This window comes from Adiantum capillus-veneris, chromosome 11 (genome assembly GCF_014529385.1).
Source record: "Adiantum capillus-veneris isolate H3 chromosome 11, ASM1452938v2, whole genome shotgun sequence".
NCBI classification, from domain to species: domain Eukaryota; kingdom Viridiplantae; phylum Streptophyta; class Polypodiopsida; order Polypodiales; family Pteridaceae; genus Adiantum; species Adiantum capillus-veneris.
The window spans coordinates 113,970,176-113,997,496 of NC_140941.1; the positions used below are offsets into that span (position 1 = coordinate 113,970,176).

The 27,321-nt window shown below is 45.4% G+C and overlaps 1 protein-coding gene and 1 pseudogene across 1 annotated transcript in view; both read left to right on the forward strand.

The window, feature by feature from the left end:
- The first annotated feature begins 3,894 nt into the window (after positions 1 to 3,894).
- LOC147447860 (uncharacterized) lies at positions 3,895 to 5,874 on the forward strand (annotated as a pseudogene).
- A 6,013-nt stretch (positions 5,875 to 11,887) lies between these two features.
- LOC147447861 (protein CORTICAL MICROTUBULE DISORDERING 3-like) overlaps positions 11,888 to 27,321 on the forward strand; it is a 34,956-nt gene continuing 19,522 nt past the window's right edge. Inside the window, exons 1-3 of the mRNA XM_086523704.1 lie at positions 11,888 to 13,788; positions 13,881 to 14,102; positions 14,372 to 14,463. Of these exons, the coding sequence (XP_086379830.1) occupies positions 12,448 to 13,788; positions 13,881 to 14,102; positions 14,372 to 14,463 (1,655 nt within the window). The 5' untranslated portion in view covers positions 11,888 to 12,447. The remainder of the gene's footprint in view (positions 13,789 to 13,880; positions 14,103 to 14,371; positions 14,464 to 27,321) is intronic.

Here is a 27,321-nt window from a genome sequence, read left to right on the forward strand (position 1 = left end):
AGAGAGAGAGAGAGAGAGAGAGAAGGCATTGTTATCTTCCTATAGTGATTCCAAAGACTACAGTTTCATTCTCCTCACATGTGGGCACATAGACACACACACACAAACTACCTATATATGACTCCGTGTGTGTGTGTGTGTGTGTGTGAGTGAGTGAGAGAGTGAGAGAGAGAGAGAGAGAGAGAGAGAGAGAGAGATCCAATAACCATGCTTTTATTGGCCGCAGTAACGCACGGGTCACATACTAGTCCACACATAAAGCTAGAGTGAATAAAGAAATGCTTGAAAGATTAGAGGAACATACTCATTTAATTTACACAAAACACTTATGCATACTCACCCACTCGGTCGTCTAAACTGAGTTCATTAATCAATTAATTCTCAAGACTCCTTCCCCTCCTATTCCCAAAAGCAAAAGTCTTGCGTTCGCTCGTTCCCATGGGGCATCCGCCCTCACCCCATGATGCTATGTGCCATTGTCGGGTGCGTAGCATCCCTATCATGCACCTATGCACTTGCAAATATATATATATATATATATATATATATATATATATAGAGAGAGAGAGAGAGAGAGAGAGAGAGAGAGAGATCCCGCGGTTCGAGAGAGAGAGAGAGAGATCCCGCGGTTCGAACAACCTTAGCATCTCCTGCAAAGAAACGAGCTGTAGTGAGGAGAATGACCTCCAAGTGGTAGGTACCCAAATCTAGGGCAAATGGAGTTGGCAAGAGAAACTCTGTGTGTGTGTGTGTGTGTGTGTGTGTGTTTCGTGTATGTCCCCCTTGAAAATGTGGCAATTTAACAGGAAAAGCTCCTCACTTGGTGTGCACCACAGGGAATGCCCCCTTCCATCCTAGTGCAAGGTGGCACACACACAACCAATGACACAATCGCGGTCTCCCTCCATAGTCCCTCGTCGCCTCTCTATCTATCCGCCTTCAACCACCTCTCTCTCTATTTGCGTCCGCTCTGAGCCCACCACAGATCGTGAGGCAAATGAGAGAAAAGTGCCCTGCAATAGCGAGACTGGAACTCAACCTATCCCTTGTGTTTGGATTCTTCCCTTGGCACCAGACGCCTCTACCAAATGGATAGAAAAACTGCCCTGCAATAATGTATTTCATGGAGACTAGAGAGAGAGAGAGAGAGAGAGAGAGAGAGAGTTTGGGTGCTGAATACGCCATACCACCCCTATTATGCTATCGCTTCCATCTCGCCATCACACGAAGGCAAACGTGACAAATGTGCACCTCTCTCTCTCTCTCTCTCTCTCTCTCTCTCTCTCTCTCTCCATGTCCCTGCCCTCTGGTCTCCCTATGCGCGCAGTGGGAGCATTGCCTTTGTCTCTCCGGCTACGATCTTCCTAGTGTGTTGTGCAGCATAACACCCTCATCAAACTCTCCTGCAATACCAAAAAATATCTCTCCTCCTACGCCTTGGCACCTACAAATGGCATATGTCTCTCTATCTCCCCCCCCCCCCCCCCCCCCCCCCCCCCCCCCCCCCCTCTCTCTCTCTCTCCCCTACATTTATCAACTCCTCGCGCACGTGTCCCATCCACGTCGTTTGCATGGCCTTTTCACTTCAATTTTTCAGAGAGTATCTTTGTAGATACCGTCTAATTCACCCCGAACTCAAAATTGGCATGACCTATTAGCTACTTCTATTCTATTTCAAAATCTACTCTTAAGTAGGAAAGAGAATCCTCAATTGAAGAAATAGTGATAATATGAGCATGATGAGAGAACGATGTGCATGCCCCCACACTAAAGGGCACGGGGTATTAAATTAAAGGGGAGTGGTGGGATCAACGATGAGGGATTACACGCGTGAATCTCGAGGACATTGGAAGGCTCAACAAATTTGGTGATCGAGGTTGCTCGCAAGATTTGAACCTGAACATGCGTCATGCAAGACTTGTGGCTTATCAAACCCTCTTGTGCGCATATGGTGCACATGGTGGGAAACAAACGCATGATATCTAAACTTGAACAAGGACAAAAATAAACTAGGACAAAAAAGACAAACTTAAAGACACATCGAGTAAAATCGGACGATCGAGCCAATTTCGCATCGTGCACACCTAGTTTCTTGCCGTAAATCCCATCGTGGGGTCTTCATTAAAGACCCCGTGCTCTTTAGTCCCGAGGGCATGCATGTGCGTGTGCGTGTGCATGCATGCTTTACAAGCAAGAGCACCCTCAACTCTTCTCAAATTCCATGATTACACTGCCCAATCCATATAAATCCCAACCACTCTCCTAGCTTCTAGTTAACCAAAGCATAGAGAGATCAACTCCATTGTCCATTCTACACATGTTTAGCCCAATTGAAAGAATTCTTTTGCATTCAAGGGAACAAGTAGCCCTTAAATCATGGCTTCATTGCATGCTATTCATGGCAATGGTGACAAAAGAAAATAGTCGGTTGTATAGTAGCATAGCACATACACACAAAAAGACCCAAATACCTTAATGAATATCAAACTAGGGTTGGAGACATTTAAACTAGTTATGGCAAGTCCTTGTCCCTCTTGTCCCTCTATGAAGGAAGATAGTGAGAAGCCAAGTTTGACACACCAAGAGTCTTTCAACTTCTCCTACATACACATTATTGTGTCATCCAAGTCAAACACGGCCCCCTCTCAACCTACCAATCCCACACAAGCTTAGCTTGTAGGTAGTGATTATCTCAATCTTAGCAAGACCAATGATGATGGAGCACCGTGAGCATATATCCCTATGCTCAAGCCACTTAACTAAGGACCTGGTCATGTGAGGCTGCCAAGCAGCTAGCCTGCCCAGTAAACCGGTTTCCATTCACTAAATGATGAGTAAATGATTACCTCAGGAGAGCAGATCAACTTCTCAAAGTAGAAGGCGTTCAAGGGGAGGGGGTTCCCCGAGCGGGGTGGTTGCTCTGGTTTAGTGAGAATCTCACTTCACTCGAGGCGATTATTGCGTATCTTGCAGCTCACGAGGTCCAAACGCGGCTTACGAGATGATGTGATTGCATTTTCTCTCTCTAGTTTACCTGCTGGTAACCGGCTGATGAGCAGGCTCCTGCGACCAGGCTCTAAGCTCTACCTTACAACGTGAACGTAACAAGGCAATCACAAGGGGCTCAACGTCATGACAAGCATAAGGAATAAGTACTTCAATAATACACAATTGAACCTTTATTCCATCATTTCAAACATGCATGCAAGAGTAATGGGCATCTATATTGTTATAAAAGGGGGAGGGATCCCCCCCGACCCACACGTGATTGCACCTCCTTGTTTCGGCATGTGTTCCTTGTGGCTCCGACTACACAACGACGCATTGAACGAGAGAGAGAGAGAGAGAGAGAGAGAGAGAGAGAGAGAGAGAGAGAGAGAGAGAGAGAGAGAGAGAAGCGATCAAAGGCCGCTGGTCGTACTAGTAGAGATAAGGAAAGAAGATAAGATACTTCCACTTTGAACAAAAACTAGTTTAAACCACCATCTAAAATCAATGAAATCTTGGAGGAGGCAACATAAAAAAGCATGATAGTCCTCGTCAAGAGCTCTCTATCTTCCTTGTTCCTTGAAGTAGTATGGGGTACCAACTGGAAAAAATGAGAAAAGATCCCCGTTTAAGAGACTGTTCTTTTTTTTCGAGTGCAGAGAACATTTTGTTTTAAGGCTATGCAAGGAATGGACGTATGGCGGCGAAGCCTGGTTGGTTTTAGAAGTTGCTTCGCCTTCGACTCGTTGCATGGGGTTGTCGTCGTAGCGCTGTATGGGGCAGTGGTTGCTTAAATTAGTGCATCACTCATCCATGCCAAATGAGCGCACCTATTGTAATTTTCTACAGCAATGGACAACGACGACAGGCCACAGAAGAGCGTGTTGAGCTGTTGCTGCAGGTCTGATGAGTGCAGTTGCTGTTGCTGCAGTAGTGGACATCGAAACGCAGGTAGAACAGCCTGCTGAGCGCTGCTACCACCTGTTTGGTGTAGGCCTGATGAGCTTACCTGCTGTTTGTTGCAGCAGTGAACACTGACATGCAGGTAGAACAGCCTGTTGACCGAAGTTGCAAGCTGTTTGCTGCAGCAGGTCGCAGATTCTGCAAGCAAGCAAATTTATGGAAGGAGGTAAACATGCGTACCATGTATTCTTTGTGTATATTGGTTATGAATTGTTCTCGCATGGATAGTGATACTATTAATGCATGTCGTAGTTAAGTGCATTGTATCTTTAGGGTTGTTTGAAATGGCAAGGATGAAGCATCTTGCCAAATCAGCAGACGTTGCTCCCTCTAGTTCAAAGAGACCTTGAGGGATGCCTAGGCTCTCGGAACAAGAGAGAATCGCTCATACAGAAGGCAACAAGCCCAAAAAGATGCTTGAGCTAAGCATAACAGTGTCTACATGCGGTAGTGATGTGGACGTCGCTCTTTTTTCGAGGTTGAAAGCCTTTGTGGAGGAGGAAGTGATCGCCAGCATGAGCGTGGTGGCACTGTCTTCCACCTCCACTTTCAAATGGTTGTTCGGATCATGGTGACGTCCATTGTTGCAGTGAGCAAGAAAATAAAGCAGTACCTAGGGTGGATGTTGATAGTTCCGTTGGAGCGAACGTTCTATGTCGTGCCCTCAAGTAGGAGGAATATGCATACCTTTCACGGTATGCTAGGGTATTGCATGAAAGACATGGACCAACCACATTATGAGAACTTCTCCCACAATGTAACGGTTGACGATATCAACAAGGGAATTGAACTGTACACACAGTATGGGGTAGATGAGCTAAAGAACAGGGTTTGTCTAACGCATGCGAATATTTTATATCTTGCACTCATGTACTGGAAATTCCACTTGAAGCACCCAATTGGTAACAACTTCTTATCGACATTGCACCATATGCTAAAGTCTGGCAAGTACTATCCGTCTTCCTCGTGGATAACACTTTTTCAGGGGCGCGGGATGCCGTTGAGAAGATCAAAGCGTTATGGCAAACCATGATTTTCCCTTCGTCTACCACATATCAGGATGTGGTCGATATTTTTGTTCTTGATGAGGCTTACACAAACACGCATCCTCACATCGATTGGTTTCTCAAAAGGTGGCAGGAAACCCACATGTACATTTATTTCTTCCCCTTAATGTTACTTGTGCTGCAATGCTAAATGTCATTGCTAACGTTCTTAATTTTTACCAACTTATTGACAGCGATCAAGGGAATTGGCCAACATCTCCTCGACAGGTCAATCCTCCGAGGGTTGCAAAGAAGAACGCAGTTGTCTCTCCAATAGATGCTCGCGAGGGGTTAATTGGCAATCCTTCAAGTTTAAAAGGCAAAGAAAAGGTTGTCGTGCTGGACAATGAAGACGAAGAGGATGCACCTCTCGCGCGCAGACTTCATTCCATTCTTCACTAGAAGAGGGGTCACTACTATTGCTAGTTGAAATGATGTATATAATATGTTACGATTAACTCCTTGGCAGGTAGCGTTCTAGCATCCTTCTCTGAAAGCCTCCGTGATGTTTTGCAGGTTCAATGGAGCAATCTAGCCCTTGGGATAGTGCAGAAACACAGCCTCCGGAAGCGCATGCATTGGACGAGGATGCAACTCTCGACAGACTCCATGACATACTCCTTCAGATGTGGCGCCAGCTACGTGGAGACACTCCCAAAGACTCGACTACTCTCCGCACTTTCATTCATGACTCTGTAGACAATATAAAAAATATGATTAGTGAATAGAAATCGATGTAACAAACGTACAAATCTCTCAGCTCCAGGAGCAGATACAGTGCTTGTGCACCGAGATCACATCATTGAAGGTGCAACTGAACAGGCTTAATGCGATTGTGACCAGATTGAATAATATTACTAATAAATTTTGTTGCTAATACTCTTTGCATCTCCCTTCTTTAAAACCTGTCTCCTTCTCTTTTTATGTTAAGCTTTTTGTACGTGTTTCTTGCGAACAAATTCGTTTCGATTCCTTTGGAGACATTCTATGCCATGTGTTATTCTTGCACGCTAAATTAATGGATATGTTTTTCGCGTTAAGTGGTGCTTAAGAGTGTCCAATGTGTGTGGAACTTGCCACTTTTTAATGCTTGTGCGTTCACATTCCTTCAACCTTATAAAGATGCCAAAGAATCTTTGATGTAATGAATTTCTTTTTTCCTCTCCCACTAGAGTAGAGCATATACTCTACTCTACTCTACTATGCTCTACTCTACTCTACTGCTCTACTCTACTCTACTCGCCCACCCTTTATTTTATTCATACAATGAGAGATTCCTCCGAATTCAACATTGGACTTCATCCTACGAGGGACAATTACCCTCTAACCTTCTAAAAGGCAAATGAAGGGATCGAGCGCAACCAGGTTGCAAATCCAGCGCTTCACAGAATTCTCATAACCAACCCACCGTCCAAGTGGTTGTGATCTACAAACTAAACCTTGTATTGAAAAAAAGATTTCGCTGCACCTGGCTCCATAGTCAGAGCCCTCGCGCGGCTTTCTCATGCCTCACTTGACCCCCCATGCCTCTTCCTTCATCAGAGTCGCATCAACCTAGCTCTGCTCCTGCCACCCCTCGTCACCTCCCAAGCCATCTGATCGTCTGCTTCTGACGTCAGACTTCTTTTCGCTGGTGGTATATGCTGTAGATTCCCACAAATATATATATATATATATATATATATATATATATATATATATATATATATATATATATGGAATGGGTTCGACATACTGTCCAATTACACTAAGTTTTAAGACTCAGGGCTATTTCTCCACACTCTCTTGAGCTCTTGGTGGGCTACTCCCATGATGAGGAGCTCCAACCTTGTTGGCTGTGCGCTCCTTGCCGCACTGTCGAAGCAAGGGACTTGCCGATACACCGTGTGCGAGCCACAAATGGCTCCAAGCACACAACAAGACTAATCTAGCAAGCTCAAAAGAGGGCAATGGTGTGTCACTCACCGCTCTATGCTCCTGCCGTGGAGGATTCCTCGCCGCGGTGAAGAAGAAGTTGCAGTCGTGCCGCGCTCAACCGCTTCTACGCCGTCGTGCCTTCGTAATGCTCGATCGCACACACACTCTCCCTCTCTCTTTCTCTCTCACATACACACACACGAGGAGGTGAAGAAGAAGATGGAGATGGAGATGGAGCAAGAGCACTCTTCTATTGCACAAATGAGAGAATGAGTGAATTTTAGGTTTAGTTGGCTTTTATATGAGCTCACCCCATTCACACTTGGGCGCCCATGCTTAGCCAACTAATCCCTTGAATGTCCCAGTTAGAGTGCGCCTCTCATCGGCGATCACTCTTACCCTTTTCCTATTGGTCCGACAAGCCCGGTACCTGACTCTACCAAATACATAATACACGTCCGTCGTAGGTGATGGGGTGTCCGTGAGCCGTGAGGGTTAACATTGGCAATGCAAATGCCAAGAGGGTTGCTCTTAACATTTCTTGGAACACACGAACTAGCAAGTTGGTGGGCTATTCTCATGATGAGTGCCTCCAACTCTTCGACAATGCAAATGCCTTCTCTTCCTTAACCACTCTCGTAACACCAACATGCCAAGATCACTTGAACTAGATGCTGACAACAAAAGAGACATCACACAATGCCATCTATCAAGATTCTTCTTGATTCAGCGTTGCCACACTGCTTTTGGCTCCATAATGGAGATCAATGCACATGGCACTTGTCTATTAGTACTAGCTTGCGCGACCCGCCTACCGGCGGGTCTCGCTCGCTCTTACTATGACACAAATTAAATTAATGACACACATGCCAGAACTCTAAGCGGCTCTCTCTTTGGATGGGTGTTGTCAGACACACACACACACACACAGTCTTGTACAATTCTTGTGGGTGATCCTCTCTCTCTCTCTCTCTCTCTCCCCCCATAGTGCTATTGTATAGTATTCAAGTTTGCAACCTGGAGCAACTTGCAAGCATTCTTTGCACTAACACACGACACTACATCATGTAGATCATCACCAACATCAACAATGGGGCTCAAAATTTGCTTCTATCATAGCTACTACGTGAAGCAGCTTTTGGGTTTGGTATGACACAATTTATAGGTTGCTGCATTTAGTTGTAGTAGCTGAGTGCTGGAGTAATATAGTGCCTTTAGTGTATTTTTAAGGACAAAAATTCAAAATTCTCACCTAATTTGGAGGATCGCCTTGACGGAAATCGGCCGAATTTGGAGGATTTTAGTGTAAAAATTGATAAAATTCCTAAAATTTTAACCAAAAACCGGGTGATTTACAATGGGTTCCTTTTTCCATTGGTTCACATAAATTTTTTGGTGAGCACTGGTTGCAATGTGTAAGGTTTTTGTTGCATACAATACTTGTGATAATATCGCTGGGATGATTGTCGACGATGTCTCCCCTATTATGCACAACTTCTTGTTCCTGAGCACGTTGTTTAGCTCTACTTATGTGCGTATCATATCATTGGTGGGGGTCTCCTTTCATAGACATGTACTCAGCTGTATTATTAACGTGGAAGGTCGCAAATGAAGTCCAATACGTTGTTGAGGGAGCTTCTTACAACGATGGCACTTGCCTGCACAAACGAAGGCAAGAGACCCACACATATGTAATTGTTGACCTTGTAAATTGCCAAGCTTTGTTGGTTTTTCTAGCGAGTGCTCGGAGCCGTGATCTCCTAGTTGAGGAATCGGCATACGCCATAGGCGCCCATGCCGCTGTGGTTGGCGTGGTTGTGCACCGCCAATCAAAATAACACCATCTGCCTAACACCTCAGCCACCTCACTTCCTATTGTGTACTTGAGGATTTCGTTTCTCGTACATCATCGTAAATGCATCTTGTAGACTTGTTGTGCCTGCTGCTCATTCTACACAGTACTATAACTGTTGTGCAACCGCATGACAAAACAATTATTACGGCCTTTGCCTCCACTAATTATCCCACCACCGTTTCTCCATCTCAAATGACCGGGTGATTTTCAATGGGTTCCTTTTTCCATTGGTTCACATAAAGTTTTTGGTGAGCACTGGTTGCAATGTGTAAGGTTTTTGTTGCATATAATACTTGTGACAATATCGCTGGGATGACTGTCGACGATGTCTCCCCTATTATGCACAACTTCTTGTTCCTGAGCACGTTGTTTAGTTTTACTTATGTGCTTGTCGTATCATTGGTGGGGGTCTCCTTTCATAGACATGTAGTCAGCTGTATTGTTAACGTGGAAGGTCTCAACTGAAGTCCAATATGTTGTTGAGGGAGCTTCTTACAACGATGGCGCTTGCCTGCACAAACGAAGGCGGGAGACCACCACACATATGTAATTGTTGACCTTGTAAATTGCCATGCTTTGTTGGTTTTGCTAGCGAGTGCTCGGAGCCGTGATCTCCTAGTTGAGGAATCGGCATACGCCATAGGCGCCCATGCCGTTGTGGTTGGCGTGGTTGTGCACTGCCAGTCAAAATAACACCATCTGCCGAATACAGAGTAACACCTCAGCCACCTCACTTCCTATTGTGTATTTGAGGACTTTGTTTCTCGTACATCATCGTAAATGCATCTTGTAGACTTGTTGTGACTGCTGCTCATTCTACACAGTACTATAACTGTTGTGCAGCTGCATGACAAAACAATTATTACAGCCTTTGCCTCCACTAATTATCCCACCACCGTTTCTCCATCTCAGATGACCTACCCTACTCACCTCTTTCGTTGCCTTGGGACGATCATCTCCGTGATGGCTGTCAGCTAAAGCCCACCTGCAAATGTGACCACCTCCTCGGCCCTTTTGTCCTTAATCGCCTTACTGCTCTTCGCAACGTTTCAGGCCAGGCTGCGAAACTAACGGGTATGATGTGCTTTCTTGGAAGTTGGAAGATTTTATCCAAGAAGCTAGGTGTCTTGCTCTCTCTCTCTCTCTCTCTCACACACACACACACACACACACACACACACCCAAAAGGACGTCAGAACTCACCGGATGAAGCAAAGTTTGACACATGGAAGTGGAAAACCAGTCTCCTTAATATATAGTATAGATAGTGTCCATCGTGCAATCCATGCTCTCCATGAGACAACATGCCATCAAGATGCAAGCGTATGTGATTGCATATAGAGAGACACTCTCACTCCGCATCCGAACACTACCTGGGCCTGAGGCCGCGTAATTGGCCTGACCCGTACATTTCTCTCTCTCTCTCTCTCTCTCTCTCTCTCTCTATGTTCTTCAAGTTTTCTCTCCTTGGCTCTCCTAGTCCGTACACAACTGGCATAAGTCTGGACAGCCGCCATTGACTCTCTCTCTCCGTCTTTGTGTTCGCATCCTTACTCGTGCTCGAAAAAAACTTTTTTTCAAAAGCTTTGCCAACCTACATATGAGAAAGTTAAGATGACTAAATTTGAAGGTTTTTACACTAAAGTACATTAAATTTCTCTAAATTTTGTAGGTTTTCTTACCTTCAATTTTAAAATTTAGAGGTAAATATCATATTTATAGGTGGTATATTACACTAAGCCTAAGTTTTTTTCGAGCACTGATCTGATTCCCAACTCCTCAGGTTCGCTGCTCGTCGGACGCGCTCTCTCTCTCTCTCCCCCCCCGCTCTCTCTCTCTCTCTCTCTCTCTTTCTCTGGCTCGCACTCAGGGCCTGAGCCAATGTTCGGGAAAAGTGTGCCTCAGCTTAGCCTTGAGCCGGCTGCAAAATCAAAGTAGCCGGTTGAGGGGAGGGCAAGAAGGAGAAAATTCCACTTAAAATACATGGTAAATATTGTAATTTTGCAAAAATACTTGCTAGTATATAAAATTTCCAGTTGACATTTGTCTTGGAGGAATTTTTGTATGTTTGTGAAAATGATTTTTCCTGAACACTGGCCTGAGCGTGCAGCTGTCGGATCTCTCCTCGCTCTCTCTCTCTCTCTCTCTCTCTCTCTCTCTCTCATCTCAGGTTCGTTGTTCGTCAGACGTGCTCTCTCCCCCCCTGCCCCCCCCTCCCTGTGTGTGTGTGTGTGTGGCTCGCACTCAGGGCCTGAGCATGCAGCCGACGGATCTCTCCCCGCTCTCTCTCTCTTTTGCGCAGTGCTCAGACTCAGAGCCTCAAGCTGGAACTCTCTCTCCTCTTCTGCCTCAAAGAGCACTGACGGCGGCCTCAGCCTGCCTCTTTTACTCTCTCGCTCTGCCAACTGTGTGACTCTCTAGCGGTCAATCTCTTTCTCTCTCTCTCTCTCTCTCTCTCTCTCTCTCTCTCTCACAACCTCTCGGGCTCAGACAACCTCTGTTTGTCCCTCTGTCTTGCTGCACGACCGTCGGGCTTCAGGGAACACGCAGAGCGTACGCCACATGTAGAGGGGCCTTTTCATTTGCCGGCGAAGTCCTCTTCTTTTGCCACGTGGTAGGCCGGAATCCTTGTCCTCTTAATAGATAGTATAGATGTTGCGAGTGTATGTGATGCCACACACACAATCATGCAGCAATATAAACTACCCCAATCATCAAGGTTGAAGCACAATTCGATAATATTTACCAACTCATGTAACCCCTAAGGGCCAAATATGTGCCACTGCTTTTGGCTCGCAACACCACCATCATGGAGATCAATGCACACGATACTTGTTTGTTAGTCATGTTCCGTGTGTATGCGATGCCACACACACAATCATGCAGCAATGTATACTACCCCAAGCCTCACGATTAAATAAGCACAATTAGAGACTACTTACCAACTCATGTAACCCTAAGGGCCAAATGCGTGCTCCAATGTGGATCCATGGTTTGTGTATTTGAAACTTCAAACTTTCGAAAAAGGCGGGCACCAAATTTTGAAAAGGAAGGCTCCAAAATACGAAACCGTATGTACATTTTCGTAGATGGAGGGGTAATGATGAAATCAATGAAAACTTTTGTACCAGCACCATCAAACGTGCTCGGAGGCTGGAGCTCGCCATAGCCAACTTTCTCTGCTCTTCTCTTCTTTCTCTTTCTGCATGTCTTGCTTCTGTATACAGCTCTATCACTTCATCTCGCCAAGATTTCTGTCAAATAGTCCGATTCTCGTGCGTTGCATTCTCTGCGGAGCTTCATTTGTCCATGGCCTTGTGGACATTTCGCTCCCGATGAGTGCGTGAAGAAGCTCCAGCGTCTCAGTCAGCCGGATATCTGAGCATACATTGCTCCATGCATAATTTTATGATAGATGCTTTTCTTGGAGGTCATCCTTGCTGTACAGAAGAAGCTTGGTATGCAGCGTCAGCTTTTTCTTAGCTTTGCGTGCAAGTTTTTAACAGGCTTATTTCTAGTTGGCTACGGCTTTGTTCATGACAAGGTCCTCAAAGGAATTTGTCACTAGCTTTGTTGGAGACCAGCTCAGTACCCGCCATAGCTAGGTTAGGAGAGCAGGTCTTTTGCAGCACCACCTATTGTACATAATCAACTTGGGCAAGAACATGGGAACTTTCTATGCTAAGAGGGCGTGATCCAGCGATCTATTTTGTGAAAGAAGCTCTACAGCAGCTAGCAGGCATGGCTACCCTGCAGTCTGGAATGCTTCTTAAGATGCTTGAGCACATCAATTCGGGAGTCAAGGTGGCAGGTGAGCACCGCTCTGTTCTGCTTCAGGTCATTGGTATTGTGCCAGCCCTAGCTGGACAAGAACTTTGGCCAAACTTGGGATTTCACGTCAGGGTTTCTGATTTGTCACATTCCATGTACGTATCCCTCTCACCTGAAGACGATGATAGTGAGCTTGTGCTGAGTGGCAAGCTTCAACTTGGCCAATTTTTGCATGTAGAGAGGCTTGAGCCAGGCTCACCATTTCCTCGCCTCGTTGGCATCAAGCCTGTTTTAGTTAGAAATCCTAGTGTTTCAAATCCTGAAGATGTTACAGCAAGGGTTGTACAGATTCCACAAAGGTGCATCACTGAACTGATTTCAGATCAGAGATCTACAAAGACTGCACATGCTGTTTCAGGTAAAGATAGAAGGAGAATGACCAGCATATCCCCTGGTGATCGGCTGTATAGTAAATGGGAGCTTCCCACTTCAGTTTCAGCTAGAAGAGGGAACGAAAAGCGGGTCTCTGGGCAATCTGACAAATCAAGTTTACACGGTTCCCAGCATAAGGTGACAAATAAGAAGGCAACATCCTTCAAGGTCTTTTCAGAGAATCATGAACATGAAAGAAATGTTGTTTTGGCTCGCAAGACCACAGAAAAAGTTTCTGAGTTAAATCTTTCGGACAAGAGACAGGCTGGCAGAAATCCTGCTTCGCGTGCTGCTCTGAAGGTACATTCCCCATCTAAAACAAATGTTATCATGGACAATTACCTTCCTCGCTATAAGGCCTTTCTCTTTGAAAGAACACCTGTCAAGAATCACCCTCACAGCAATAATGAAGGCCAGCAAGGTCAACATAGGAGGGACTTCCTTTCTGTTATTAATGGCAGCTTAGAGAGAAGAAGTACATCAGGAAGAGAGAATGCCAGCATTGTTCCATCACGTTCTAGGCATGCTCCTTCAACAACAGTATCAAGCAGGAAGGAGATCTCTCCAAGTAGAAGCACAGTAAGAGATGGGGCAAACAGCAGATTTGCAAGCGCAGGTAGAGCGGTCTCTAATGCACCCATGTCTACTGTTAATGGGACAATTGTTAGACCATACCCTCTCAATGACCATGCCTCTGAACGGAATGTAAGGAAAAGTTGGGATCGTGCACCTGTGTCTATCTCACGGCAGAGTTTAGGAAGTTCGGAAGCAAAATCTTCCTCAACTGTAAAGGCGACTTCCAAAAAGCATACGCCGGTAGGAAATTCTGATCAAACTTATCCTCCCGCTGGAACACATACACCAGCTTGAAGTGAACTCTCTTATGTCTCTTCTGTGCAATTGTGTAGATTACTGTTCCAAAAAGACAGAATGCAAATAAATCTCCACACTCGAGTTCACAAGTACGAAAAGGATCTGCTGAAAGGATAAAGGCTGCAGCACTGTCAGTGAAAGAGGAGTCGTCATTGCATGGTAGCAATCAAAAGCTGCCCACCATATATGATGAAAGGTGGACCGATGGGAGTGTGTCTTGGGACTGCCTCTCTTCATCCTTAGCTACCCTTGCCCAGGTAGCCTTTGATTGAGAGGAGAAATGTATTTTTTACATAGTAGTCCTACGTATCCTGATAAGTAGTTTCAAACATGGGTTGCATTGGTAGCTTCTCTCTGACCAGCTAGTGGGACGGTGGGTTCTTTTTTGAAGCTGTTTAGTATTCGAAAAATCTTGATCCACTTTCTCTTCTTTATTGTCATTCTTGCTACTGTAATTGACCTTAATTACATTGTTGAAGGGAGAGGTATGTATTATGATCAGTTTTTTTGGGCAACAATGTGGCAGGAGGCTCTTAGTTTTAAGAAATCTGCTTCATTGGCTGCTGCTCGAGCTTTACAAGAGGCATCTGCTGCAGAAAGTGTTATCAGAGTTGTGAGGTAAGTCTGCTGTGCCATGGCCATAATTTTCGGAACATTACTATCAATTTGCCTGTTCTTGCCTTCCTTAAAAAAGAATATGATCATTAATGATATACTGGAATCTCAACAAATTTTCTGACATGTTTCCATTTTCGAAGCATGCTGACACCCTGGAACAAGATCACATGAGAACTCGCAAGCATGAAGTTTTTAATCCCCAAAACCAGCCCCTCGGAGGTGTCAAGGAGCACATGCAGTCTCTACCTTGACGAAGAGTACAAAATGCATGTTTTTATTGGTTTCCTGTCAGAAGATTTTCCTTATATGGGAAACTTTCACTTGACACGGTAGTCTAAGGAAGTCCATCTGTTTTCTGCCCGATTCTGCAATATATGTTGCTTGTCATCTTTATTTCGCAAGCATCTAAAATGTCTGTTTGTTATATGTTGTCTAAACAGCACTCAGATGATTAGGTGCCCAGCAGAGAAGTCTTGGTGATGCTTTGTAATACATTAAACTTCATTTTGACTGCTGTGATGATAACCAGGCTGGCCATGGAGGGTAGAGACTCAATTCACGAGCTGCAAGAGCACCACTTAACCTTAGCTTCATGAGTAGAACATGAAACCCTTCCAAGCTTGAATGGAGAGTCAACATACATGCTTGAAATCAATTCTACTTCACCTACCACTCACGTTGCCTTTGTTATTGGAAAGTGCATTTCCTGGATGTGCTGCTGGTGGGCTTGTAAGGCTGTGTGTGTGCACTCGCACGTGCGCGTACAGTGGGGGTGTGGGAGTGCCTACAGGCCCTTTGTTGTTGGAACTTGGGCTGACCACCCATTTACGTGGGCACCTTGGTCCCTACCCTGCTTGGGGGGCTGAGAGGCTTCACCTTCACCTTCCATCTTCTCATGGAAGTGCATATTCATGTACAGGACTGTGGGCTGCTCTAAATCTTGTTGCAAGCATTTTTGTAGTCGTTGCCCTTAAATTGAAGTTGGAGGTATTTTTCAGTTGTGATTATTTTGTTCGTGATGATGAAACAGGTGATGAAAAGCACCTGGTCTCGAACATCACATAGAGCTTGTGGTGAATTAGCTCGCATTGAGGACAACCGTTTGTCGGTGTAGATCTCCAAGGGATGCGTGGACAACCCTCCCGTCCTCCATCTACGTGTCAGATCTGGTGCCTGCTGCCTCCTTAGCCCAGTCCCAACCTGCAAGTAAAGGGAAAGAGAAGGAGAGAGAGTGTCATTTGCGGGACTGAGGGATTGCAAGGGGAACACAGAGAAGAGAGATTGCAGCCAGAGAGAGAAAATGCTGCCAGGAGAGTCAGAAAATGCAAGAGATTGAGAGTGTAGATGGCAAAGCCTCCAAAATGCTGGTTGCTTATCTGTAACTGATCACTATAATAGGGGTGGTAGGGATCCCTATGTAGGGACCCTCTATGGATGTGGACCCTCTACGGCTGCTTGACCCTACACATGGGCCCCACAACCTCATAATAGAGCGGTGCCCAGAGAAACATGATATTGGTGGCAGATACATGACTAAACAGGCCAAAATTGGCACATCTACCTCATATGCTGTCGAGCACAACCACAACTTTCACTTTAGAATCTGTTCTTGGGAGATATTGCAGCCACCACCTGACAATGGTGAAGCTCTAACACCCCTCTCAGCTTTAGGACGTGGAACCAATCCAAGAGAATTGGAGTGAATGGTGAATGTTTTTTGAGGAAGATGTTGTCTGCATGGCAGTGGAAGATGGACGGATGTGGCTGAAACAGCGGCAATGGGTACACAACGTCTGGTCTCTGATGGTGGACAGTACTAGTAGCAACTTTCAATCTCCGTGAGCAACCCTGCAATCGTGCACACCCTGGATGTGCAAGGGAGAGTGCAGTTGAAGGGATCACCCAGGGCAGACGAGAGCACAGAGGATGGACCTGCAAAAATGCAAAGGTACAAAAAAGGGAGGGTTATCAGGCCAAAATGCTAAACAGAGAAAACAGGGAGTGACCCAAAACGCTGGCTCTTGCTGATGATGGCCAAGGTCCAAAGCCAATGATACAAGGGGTGGGCGCCTCATAGAGACACAACCAGGTTGTCCAACCTCTCTGAAAAAAAAACCACGACGCACATATATGGGGAAAAACTGAAAAGAATGGAACTGGTCCGTAGGTGGCAAACTAGTGGAACAGGGTTGAGAAAAAAATGCTGTTCACTTGGGGCCACCAAGAGGCACACGATATGACTTTGTCAGCAATACAAGGTGCACAAAACGATGGCTGAAACATGCCGAAAACGAGAAAACTACCTCGCATAGGCTAGGCACACATCTATTGTAAGGTGCAACAGAAGTGAATGTTGAACTTTGCTCAAGATGAGTGCTCCGAGCTGTGCTCAAGGTTCCTTTTTACTTACGGAAGGGAAAGCCTTCTGTTCCTTTAGTGAGAGAGTGCAATGGACACAAACAAAGTGGTAAACATTGTGAATGAAGGTGTTGAGATTGAGAGATAGAGAGAGAAGAATACGACACCAGAATGTTGTCAAACCCCCCTCCGAAGGCCCCACTCTCTATGGCGAGAGTAGTCTACTTATGATTGCACAAATCTCTACAATGCTTTGGACTTGCCGACGATGTCGACGACGATGAGGAGGACGACGAGACGGGCTGAAATCGGAGAACGCTAATGGTTGAAATCTACAAATCTTGTATCTTGAATTCTGACACTATCTCGATGACGATGTCGACGATGACGGTGTGACGACGACGCGCTGAAAACGCAGATGCTGAAATCTGCGTTTTCCGGGCTGAAATTGCAAACTTCGTGGGATCTGATTGTGCGGCGAGGGTCTGTTGCGGGAAGGTGAGATCTGCTAGGTTCGAGGGTTCTACTGCAGAGTTTGATTGCTGAAAACTGAAAACGCTGATGCTAACTGAGGTTCTATCGCGATGAATCTGCAAAACATTGAGTTGCTTTGCTGATGCAAAGACGCTAGGGCTGATTTCTGTCTTTGATGCAAAAATGCTATGGATCTGATGCTTTTGCTAATGCCGGGGCTGATCTGCAATGCAAAACGCGAGGGCTGGTTCTGCCATGCAAAAACGCTAGGCTTGGTTTTGTTGTTCTGGTACTGCCGGGCTGATCTGCTGTGCAAAAACGCATGGTTGAGATGATCCAAAAAATGCTAGGTGTTGTAGTTTGCAAAACGCTAGATCTTTTGATGGGGTTCTGTTGAGGAGTTGCCCGTTGAGCAAGGTGCTCTTGCTGCCTCTTCTGCCAGAAAGTGCTAGCTTTGGTTTCCTTTTATCTTATGCAAATTGCCCTACCCAGTTCCCAACAAAAGTCATTAAAACATAATAAGTGAAATATGTCAAAAATAGGGAAAATAGATCTATGCATTGTAAAAATGCTCCTGATGGGTTCTGATGGAAATTTGATGATCATGCTATGTGACCAGAGGATATGCATCTAATTCTAAGTGTCTGGACATGCACGGTTTGCTAACAGACTCACAAAAGTGCCATATCACTTCCTATTCCAGACTGACTTGACTGAATTGAACCTTGGTCATGCTGTAGCTTGTCCACGGACACATAGGGTTGGATGTGTCACGTGACATCCCTTCCTTTTCAAAGTGAGGTATTGGTACCGAACTGTATGGCGTCGAGGGAGATCGCCAATAGCATCCGGAATCCTGGAAAGGACTCTTCTCCGGCCCACTCTGATGTGTGGATCGTGCGATACTTGAACATAAAGGTTTGCAATGCCTTCTTCTTTGAGCTGTGCCGAAAGCGACAAAGTCTTTTGTGGCTCCTTCAATGCTTCAACTTCGTCTAGAGTCACGCGTCTACCTTCTTCAAGAATCTCCGAGGCTGAAAATTCTTGAAACCACTTCCAGCACAAAAACATGAACATACCCATTCCATGTAAAGTGACTGGAAAAATACTATTTCTTCGAAAAAATTGTGCATGCAATGCAGATGAACATAGAGATGAAGTGCCAAACCGTTCATCAAACACATGTACACAATGAGATCGAATCTTGACTTTCCGATCTAAATCAATCAACTATGGCAAATCACAATGGACATGCCCATGCTTGATGCTCAATCTTTCTGGTGCTCTTTCTTCAATTGTGTCGTGCTAAGGAAGAGACATGGAATGTGAATTCCTTGGGTGCAAATATTTCTTCTTTTCATGAGTAATCCGCATACATCCGTGCTCATTCATGAGTGCATCGTGCTCATTGTACAATATGTCATGCCTATGAAAAGGGATCACATAAGGACGGTGACTAAAATACAAGAAACGATCACGAATGAAACACTCGAACAATGCGTGTTGACTAATCAGTCGAACACATAGTACTTCTTGTGGGGGTTCTTTGGACCTAGGCTCAAGAGCCAAGATCAGTTCTTTCTGAGGGGGTTCTTCTCGGGGGGGGGTCTTTGGACCTCGACCCGAGAGCCAAGATTGGTGCTTCGTGATTGATCGTCTCTACAATGAGGTTAGCTTCGCTAGAAAAAGCATCAACTAACCCATCATCCTTGTGAACAATCATATCTTTTCCTTGCAAATCATCATGCTCGTGCGAAATCACAACCTTTCATGCAAATCATCATGCTTGTGATTGTCATCCAAATCATCATACTCATCATTATCATTCAAATCATCATGCTTATCATCACGCAAATCGTGTGTGTCATGCGTTGGAGAAGAAGAGACTGAGAGAGTCTCCTTTTTCCGAATCTCTTGCATCTGTGCCTGCACTTGAGAAAAGAGTCGCAACAAGGCGGCTTTCCTTTCGTTGTGCTCACGCTCTATGGTTGCCATTATTTCTTCGTTTTCATGGGCTATGGTTGCCATTCTTTCTTCGTGTTCGTGGGCTATTTTTGCATTTCTTTCTTAGTGTTCGCGCTCCATTTTGGCTCTTCTTTCTTTGTGCTTGCAATCCATTTTTGCTTTTCTTTCTGCTCTGCTTTCTTTGCGTTCTAACTGCCTGTCCATCAACAACTCCTCCATAGGAGTTAGTGCAATCCTTGGCGTAGATGGGGAAGGGGGAGGGTCAGAGAAACCTCCCGGTGGGGAAAATTCTTGTTCGCCTCTCTCATGTTCATCACCTCCAAGCGAAGTATCCATTCCGCTTCGAGTGATGACCATCCATTGAAGTCGTGGGTTCTTGTGGTCTTGGGTTTTTAAGTTCATGAGGAACTTGGGTTTTTGCGGGTCTTGGGTTTTGGGTTCTTGGGTTCTTGAGGTTCTTGCGGTTCTTCTTTTGCTTGCAATCTGTGTTAGAGAAGGATCTTCTCTTCACCCGAGGTCTTCTCTTTCCTGCGGGCGCACCCCTTGGCGGCCTTGCGCTCACACCAAGGTTGCTTTTTCCCACCTCACGTCGATTGGTCGGCCGCTAAGTGTACAGTCCACTCTCAATGAGTGAAAAGAGGCACAAGGGGAGGCTAGACAAGCCCTTCTTTCTTGGGTTTCTTGTCACTCTTCAAAAACACGGTTAGGAATCGACACGCCCAAGAGGACTTGGGTTACGTGCGACCTCAACAAGCAAAAAAAATTTATGTGGTTCTTTTCTTGAGCGATACAGAACATTGCCAAAGCTCTGATACCAATGTTAGGTGCAACGGAAGTGAATGTTGAACTTTGCTCAAGATGAGTGCTCCGAGTTGTGCTCAAAGTTCCTTTTTACTTACGGAAGGGAGAGCCTTCCGTTCCTTTAGTGAGAGAGTGCAATGGACACAAACAAAGTGGTAAACACTGTGAATAAAGGTGTTGAGATTGAGAGATAGAGAGCCTTCTGTTCCTTTAGTGAGAGAGTGCAATGGACACAAACAAAGTGGTAAACACTGTGAATGAAGGTGTTGAGACTGAGAGTAGAGAGAGAAGAATACGACACCAGAATGTTGTCAAACCCCCCTCCGAAGGCCCCACTCTCTATGGCGAGAGCAGTCTACTTATGATTGCACAAATCTCTACAATGCTTTGGACTTGCTGACGATGTCGACGACGATGAGGACGATGACGAGACGGGCTGAAATCTGAGAACGCTAATGGCTGAAATCTGCAGATCTTGTATCTGCTGAATTCTGACTCTATGTCAATGACAATGTCGATGACGACGATGCGACGATGACGCGCCGAAAACGCAGATGCTGAAATCTGCATTTTCCGGGCTGAAACTGCAAACTTCGCTGGATCTGACCGTGCGGCGAGGATCTGTTGCGGCAAGGTGAGATCTGCGAGGTTCGGGGGTTCTACTGCGGAGTTTGACTGCTGAAAACTGAAATGTTGATGCTAACTGAGGTTCTGTCGTGATGAATCTACAAAACGCTGAGTTGCTTTGCTGATGCAAAAACGCTAGGGCTGATTTTTGCAAAAACGCTATGGATCTGATGCTTCTGCTAATGCCGGGGCTGATCTGCAATGCAAAACGCCAGGGTTGGTTCTATCATGCAAAAACGCTAGGCTTGGTTCTGCCGTTCTTCTATTGCCGGGCTTATCTGCTGTGCAAAAACGCCATGATTGAGATGATCCAAAAAACGCTAGGTGTTGTAGTTTGCAAAACGCTCGGTCTTCTGATGGGGTTCTGTTGAGAAGTTGCCTGTTGAGCAAGGTGCTCTTGCTGCCTCTTCTGCCAGAAAGTGCTAGCTCTGGTTTCCTTATATATTATCTTATGCAAATAGCCCTACCCATTTCCCAACAAAAGTCGCTTATAAATAATAAGTGAAAAATGTCAAAAATAGGGAAAATAGGTCTATGCACTGTAAAAATGCTCTTGATGGGTTCTGATGGAAATCTGATGATCATGTTGTGTGCAACCAGAGGATATGCATCTAATCTAAGTGTCTGGACATGCATTGTTTGCGAACAGACTCACAAAAGTGCCAGATCACTTCCTATTCTAGACTGACTTGATTGAACTGAACCCTTGTCATGCTGTAGCTTGTCCACGAACACATAGGGTTGGATGTGTCACGTGACATCTATGATCAGCCCTTTGGAGATACTTCCACAATGGGCACTAACAGCTCCTCCAGGATTGACTAGAGAGGTGGCAAATTCTAACATCCTCTTTTAGCTCTTGGTCAGAATGGCACGACGGTGGAGCTGCTAGGTGACATTTGAAGAAGGGGCATGTCGATCTAATATCTGAGAAGATAATAAGGCAAGGTATGCCTCTGTTTGCTCTTTATCAAAAACTCTACAATATAACTGTAACCATTGTTTGACATTGGCTCGTGCATATGGTAGTAAATCCAACTTGCATGTATCCCGGAGAGTAATCCATATCTATTGGGGTATCTCCACATCTCCACTGAATCAAGTGGAACACATTGGTGCTCCTTGCAACAACCACTCGATTGGCACACCATGTAATATCTGGTCTGAAGTAACTTACTTAGAGCAATATATGATGCGTGTGAGTCTAAATCTGAAGAAAGAGGATCAAGGCGTGTACAAACTCACGATTGACCTCCTTTGACCTCCAAGCCGGAGACTTTATCTCAAATGGACATCTCATGCTCGTCAATTACTACCACCATGCCAAGTCTTCAAGGGCATTGATAGTATATGATACCCAAGACAAGACATAAATACATGCCGTCTAGGATAGGCTCCATGGTCCCCTAATTGAGTATAGAAGCCAATGATCCGTCTCCGAACATAACTTTATCTATGTACGTTGTGACAACTTGATAATGTTGCAAGACAAGAGCGAGTGGAGCAAAAGAATGATCGATTGCGACGAGGGAAGGGCTGAACTGTTGGGGGTGCTGCGGCGGGAAGCCGTGAGAGGTAAAAACGCTGGCTGTCTTGGTTGAAAACGTTGATCATTAAGGTTGAAAACGCTGATGGAGAAGAAGGCTAAAAACGCTAGGTGCTGGCTTGCAATCCCCAAGTCTGTAGGTTCCTTTGCTGCTGTTGCCTCTTCTGTAAGGATTCTAGTTGCTAATCCTTCATTAATTACTTAAACTCATGATTAAAACTTAAGAAACTTGAACTGTACTCAAAAACAAGACTTAGAAGACTCTGTGTTGATTGATTGAATGTGTGATACAAGGGCTCCTTATATAGGAGACGAAGAGACAAATGAAAAGACATGTCTCATGGTGAAGAGACGCGACTTTAGAGGTAAAGACACATCCTTTCGGCGAAGAGTTGCAACCATTGGGCGAAGAGTCGCAATCGTAGAGCGAAGGGGTGTGACCAGTGGTCGAAGGAGTGTGGCCTTTGGCAAAGAGGCATATCTCTTGAGCGAAGGGTCGTGACCATCCAAGCGTAGGGGTTCTCCTTGGCATGGCACTTTGCGTATCTGCAACTAGGAGTAGATGTAATACTGCAACATAGTCACAATCGTGACATCTTTTGTCTTCCACTAGCGCCCAAGGGATTTGCTTCATAGGTCCTTTAGCCATTTGCCCTACCTACATTCCAACATTAGTAAATGAAAAGTCACTTATTAATAAAATGCCTTAAGAGGCGGTTCTCACTCGGCTTGCTAGAGGCTCACAAAGGTGCCAGGTTCAATCCTAAGCTAACGACTTATGCTAGATTGTAGTAGAACATGTCCACGTAGCACAAGTGAAGCGTGCACGTGACATCCCCCTTGTTAAAGGTGAGGCATAACTGTCGAACTTCTATCTGTACTTCTGATGCTGACAGCTTTTGATGCATGTGGATGCATAACTAATGAAGATTCCTCCAAACTGGTGGGTTCTACGGATGTAGATCTTATGCATGTAAACACCTACCATACGAGTTTCCAGGTAGCCTTACTACTATCGCAGAATACCAGCCTTCTTGCTGACTCTGCCTTGCGAGCAAGTCTGACCACTCGAATAGTCTTGTCGTGAAAACATTGCGGGTGAAGCTGAAAGGTAGGGGTGCTCGGAGGTAAATCCAAGGGTTTCGTGTCAACGGAAGTGGATGCATGCTGCATACGAATGCGAATGCAGAAGAGGCTAGGGATCTTGGCTCCAACTCTTTCCATTCGCATAAGAGGCTAGTAGATCTTGGTACTCAAGATCTGGATTGTTGTGTATCCGATGTTGATCTTCTTGCAGAGACATGGCAATGAAGATGGGGGTCCCAACCCTCAAGGGCCCCCTTGCTCTGTTGCTAGAGCAAGTACTTTCTTTATTCTTGCACAAATGCTCATACAATGATTGAATGCTGAGATGTTGATGCTAATGGGTACTGATGCTGGGTACTATTGGTTCTATGTCAAAGTCGATGATGACGATGACGGTGACAAGGCTGTGGCTGAATGCCGAACTGCTAGCGAGGTCGATGGTTAGGGGTCTGCAACCACGGCGAGGCCAAGGAATGAAATCTGCAAATCGCTGGCCTTGCAAAGCTGAAACCGCTGGCTCTCCAAATCTGAGAACGCTGTTCATGCAAATCTGAAAACGCTGATCTGGCCTTTTGAGAAAACGCTGGGCTGCTGGCTGTCGTGCTGCCCTGTTTGGTGCACCGCCACTTCCCGGGTTCTCTGCCTTGTACAAGCGCTAAGGCTGCCCCCTTTTATAGATGCCAGAAGGCTGGTCGAGCAGGCTCAAGGCAGCCCTCACGATTGGTATCATCGTCAGGCAGAGACTTCTTCCTGCATAAGCAGTAATCCCAGCGCCCATCACGCATCGACGCCTTCTTCTACAGGGATTGATCCGGACCTTCCCTGATAAGATGGCTGCAGCAGCGTCAACTTCATCTTCCATTCCTAAACTATATCACCTTGAGAAACTAACAGGCCCAAACTACCTGCTGTGGAGTCTAAAGAGTTCGCATGCTCCTTTAGAAATCAGGGAATTGGGGTGTCGTTTCAGGTTCTAAACAAAATCCCACCACTTTACCTGTAGCAGCAGGTCTTAGCCTCCCACTCAAGATGTCATAGATGCATGGCTGAAGAAGGACCTTGAAGCCCGAATAGAACTTTTCCTTCATATGGGTGATCGACAAGTTCACTTGTCAGGCAGTTGAACACATCCAAGGAGATGTGGGACTCCTTGCAGCAACAATACCAGCAGACAAACGTGGTCTCTCGGGTGCTCCTCCACCGAAAACTCAATGAGGTTCAACACAAAAACTACACCAGTACAGAAGCATTCCTTGATGCATTGCAGCAAGCCAATGACAACCTCATGATCTCGGGGCTCATACTCCCTAGAGAGATTCAAGTCACCAATTATCACAGCTTTTCACAGCCACTGCTTGTAGCTCTTCAATGGGCATCAAAACATGGTACCTTGATACTGGCGCTACACACAACATGACAAGGACCTTTGAGTGGTTACATGACTATACTCCCTTGTCTCATGCAATGGAAGTTCACCTTGGTGATGGATTTTACACAGCTAAAGGACATGGCACAATCAAGATTCAGCTGCCTTCTGGAGACATCACAGTCGTTTCATGAGTCTATTACATCCCTGGACTTGTAAAAAATCTGCTCTCAGTCAATGAATTGACCTCCAATGGCAGTTCCATTGAGTTCTTTCACAAGTACGGCATAATCAATGCTGTTGTACAGCATGGTTGACACATAAGAGTCATTTGCCCACAAGAAGGCCGTCTCTATCCTCTAGGTGTCACCTATATTGAGCCCCAGATGCAGAATAATGCCACTACTCAGGAGGATGAGAACTCAAGTACCTTGCGGTCGCATTATCGACTTGGCCACCCTCATGTTCAAGTGATGAAAACATTAAGGTGTTTTCACATGGCTGAAGGCGTTCACTTCTCAACTTTCAAGGATTGATTTATGTGAAGCATGTATCTACGGAAAGCTCACTCGTACAAAGTTTCCCAAATCCAAGTCAAAGACCACACGATTGCTGGAGCTGATTCACTCAGATGTTTGCGGACCTATGCAGATGGCCTCTCTCACAGGAAACCTCTACTATCTTACATTCATTGACGATTACTAAAAATATACACACATCTATTTTCTTAAACATAAATCTGAGGTCTTCAGTCATTTTCAGCATTTTCTCCATTTTGCTGAGCGGCAGACCCAGATGCAAGTGCAGACTATCAGGACTAATGGCGGTGAGTATATTTCAAATCAGTTCACAGCCTATTCCTTACAAAAGGGCATACAACATCAGTTGACAATCCCATACAATCCACAACAAAATTGTGGCCGAGAGAAAGAGTCGAACTCTAAACAACACTTCTCGTTCGGTGCTTCTAGTTGCTGGATTGTCTCTGGGGTATTGGGAGGAAGCTATTGCCACAGCTTGCTATTTACAAAATCGCCTACCAAGCCATACTCTTCCCAATGTCACTCCATTCGATTGGCAGCAAACCAGACCTTTCCCATCTTCGGATTTTTGGTACTCCGTGCTACTCTCTAATTCCTGCTGAGATTAGCATTATATATCTCTTACAAAAAAGAGATGTAGGGGCCCAAATCATACAACATACCCAAGTATCAAACCCCCCCCCCCCCCCCCCCCCCCCCCCCCCCCCCCCCCCCACCCCCCCCCCCCCCCCACACACACACACACACACACACACACACACACACACACACTCACACTATATAAGGGGGTATTTAATGAACCCCAAAAGGTGGGATCGATGATCGATGTGAATCATGAGGAAAACTGACGGGTGAGTTGACAGCATTAACCAATTCCCTTTCACCTAGGTTTTGAACCCATGATCCTCTCAATTGGCAACCTAACACCCTAACCATGTGGATTCATGTATTCTGTTGCTACCCTAGCCACAAGCCGCTTTGCTTGGTAATATAGAAAACCGTCCCAGACAAAAGTAAACTAAGACAAATCAATGGATCATGTGCACTGTGTTAATTGTGCCCCACTTCAACACCGGCGATCCCACAACTTGGGGTTCATTGAACATTCAAACACACACACACACACACACACACACACACACACACACACACATTTTTTTTTGTAACTCTGATTTGATTTATTTACAAATGGGAAACCTCAGAGTGAGGAAAACCCATCAGAAAGATAGATACAAAAGGAAAGAACACAGAAGTGTTCTGACGGCTAGAAGCAAACATAGGATAGCTGTAGGATATCGGGGGATATGTCCCCAACATCAAGTGCAAAATGTAAGGATTGTGCCAAAAGCCCAAAATAGTTTGTGGAAAGTCGCTGAGGGAAATCGAAGGCGCATACATGATGATATGCGGGCGAGGAAGGCCTTGGTGACGTGACAATCCCAAAGCAGGTGCATAACAGTCTCTTCACAGCTGAACATCTGATACAACAAGAAGAGCTGATGTGACGCGCAACAAGGAAAGTTCCAACAGGGAGAACTCTCAACAAGCAGCGCCAAAGAGACAAACGTTCTTTCAGAGGCAAATGGCTATTCCAAATTGCAGTAAGAGCCTTTCTCCACCATAAATCAGATTTATGCAACGACCATAGCACATTACAATGATCAGCCAGCCAAGAATCATGCGGAAGAGAGGCATAAATGTTGCTGGCAGAAATGGCATCAAAAGATTTTTCCCATAAAGTCCAATCCCTCATACGGATTCCATTGGCCAATGGCGGAACATGAAGAAAAGCAGCCAGCATTTGTTGAAGTTCTTTCCAAATTTGGCGATAATGCACACCCAATCAAAGCGTTCAGCCGCTCGAGAGAAAGGAAGCATATTCCCACATGTGTCAACCACATCATCCACTGTACATATTCCTCGACAAGAGAGGAAGTATGCTTGACGTGGCGATCGGTCAACAAGAGAAAATGAGAATGCCCAACTCCAGTGAATGCTTTCCAAGCGTATAGAATTCCCATTTGGTTGCTGTCTGCATGCCATGAAAGATGAGCTGTCACCGCTTTCCAAGCAATGAGTAAAGCAGAAGTAAC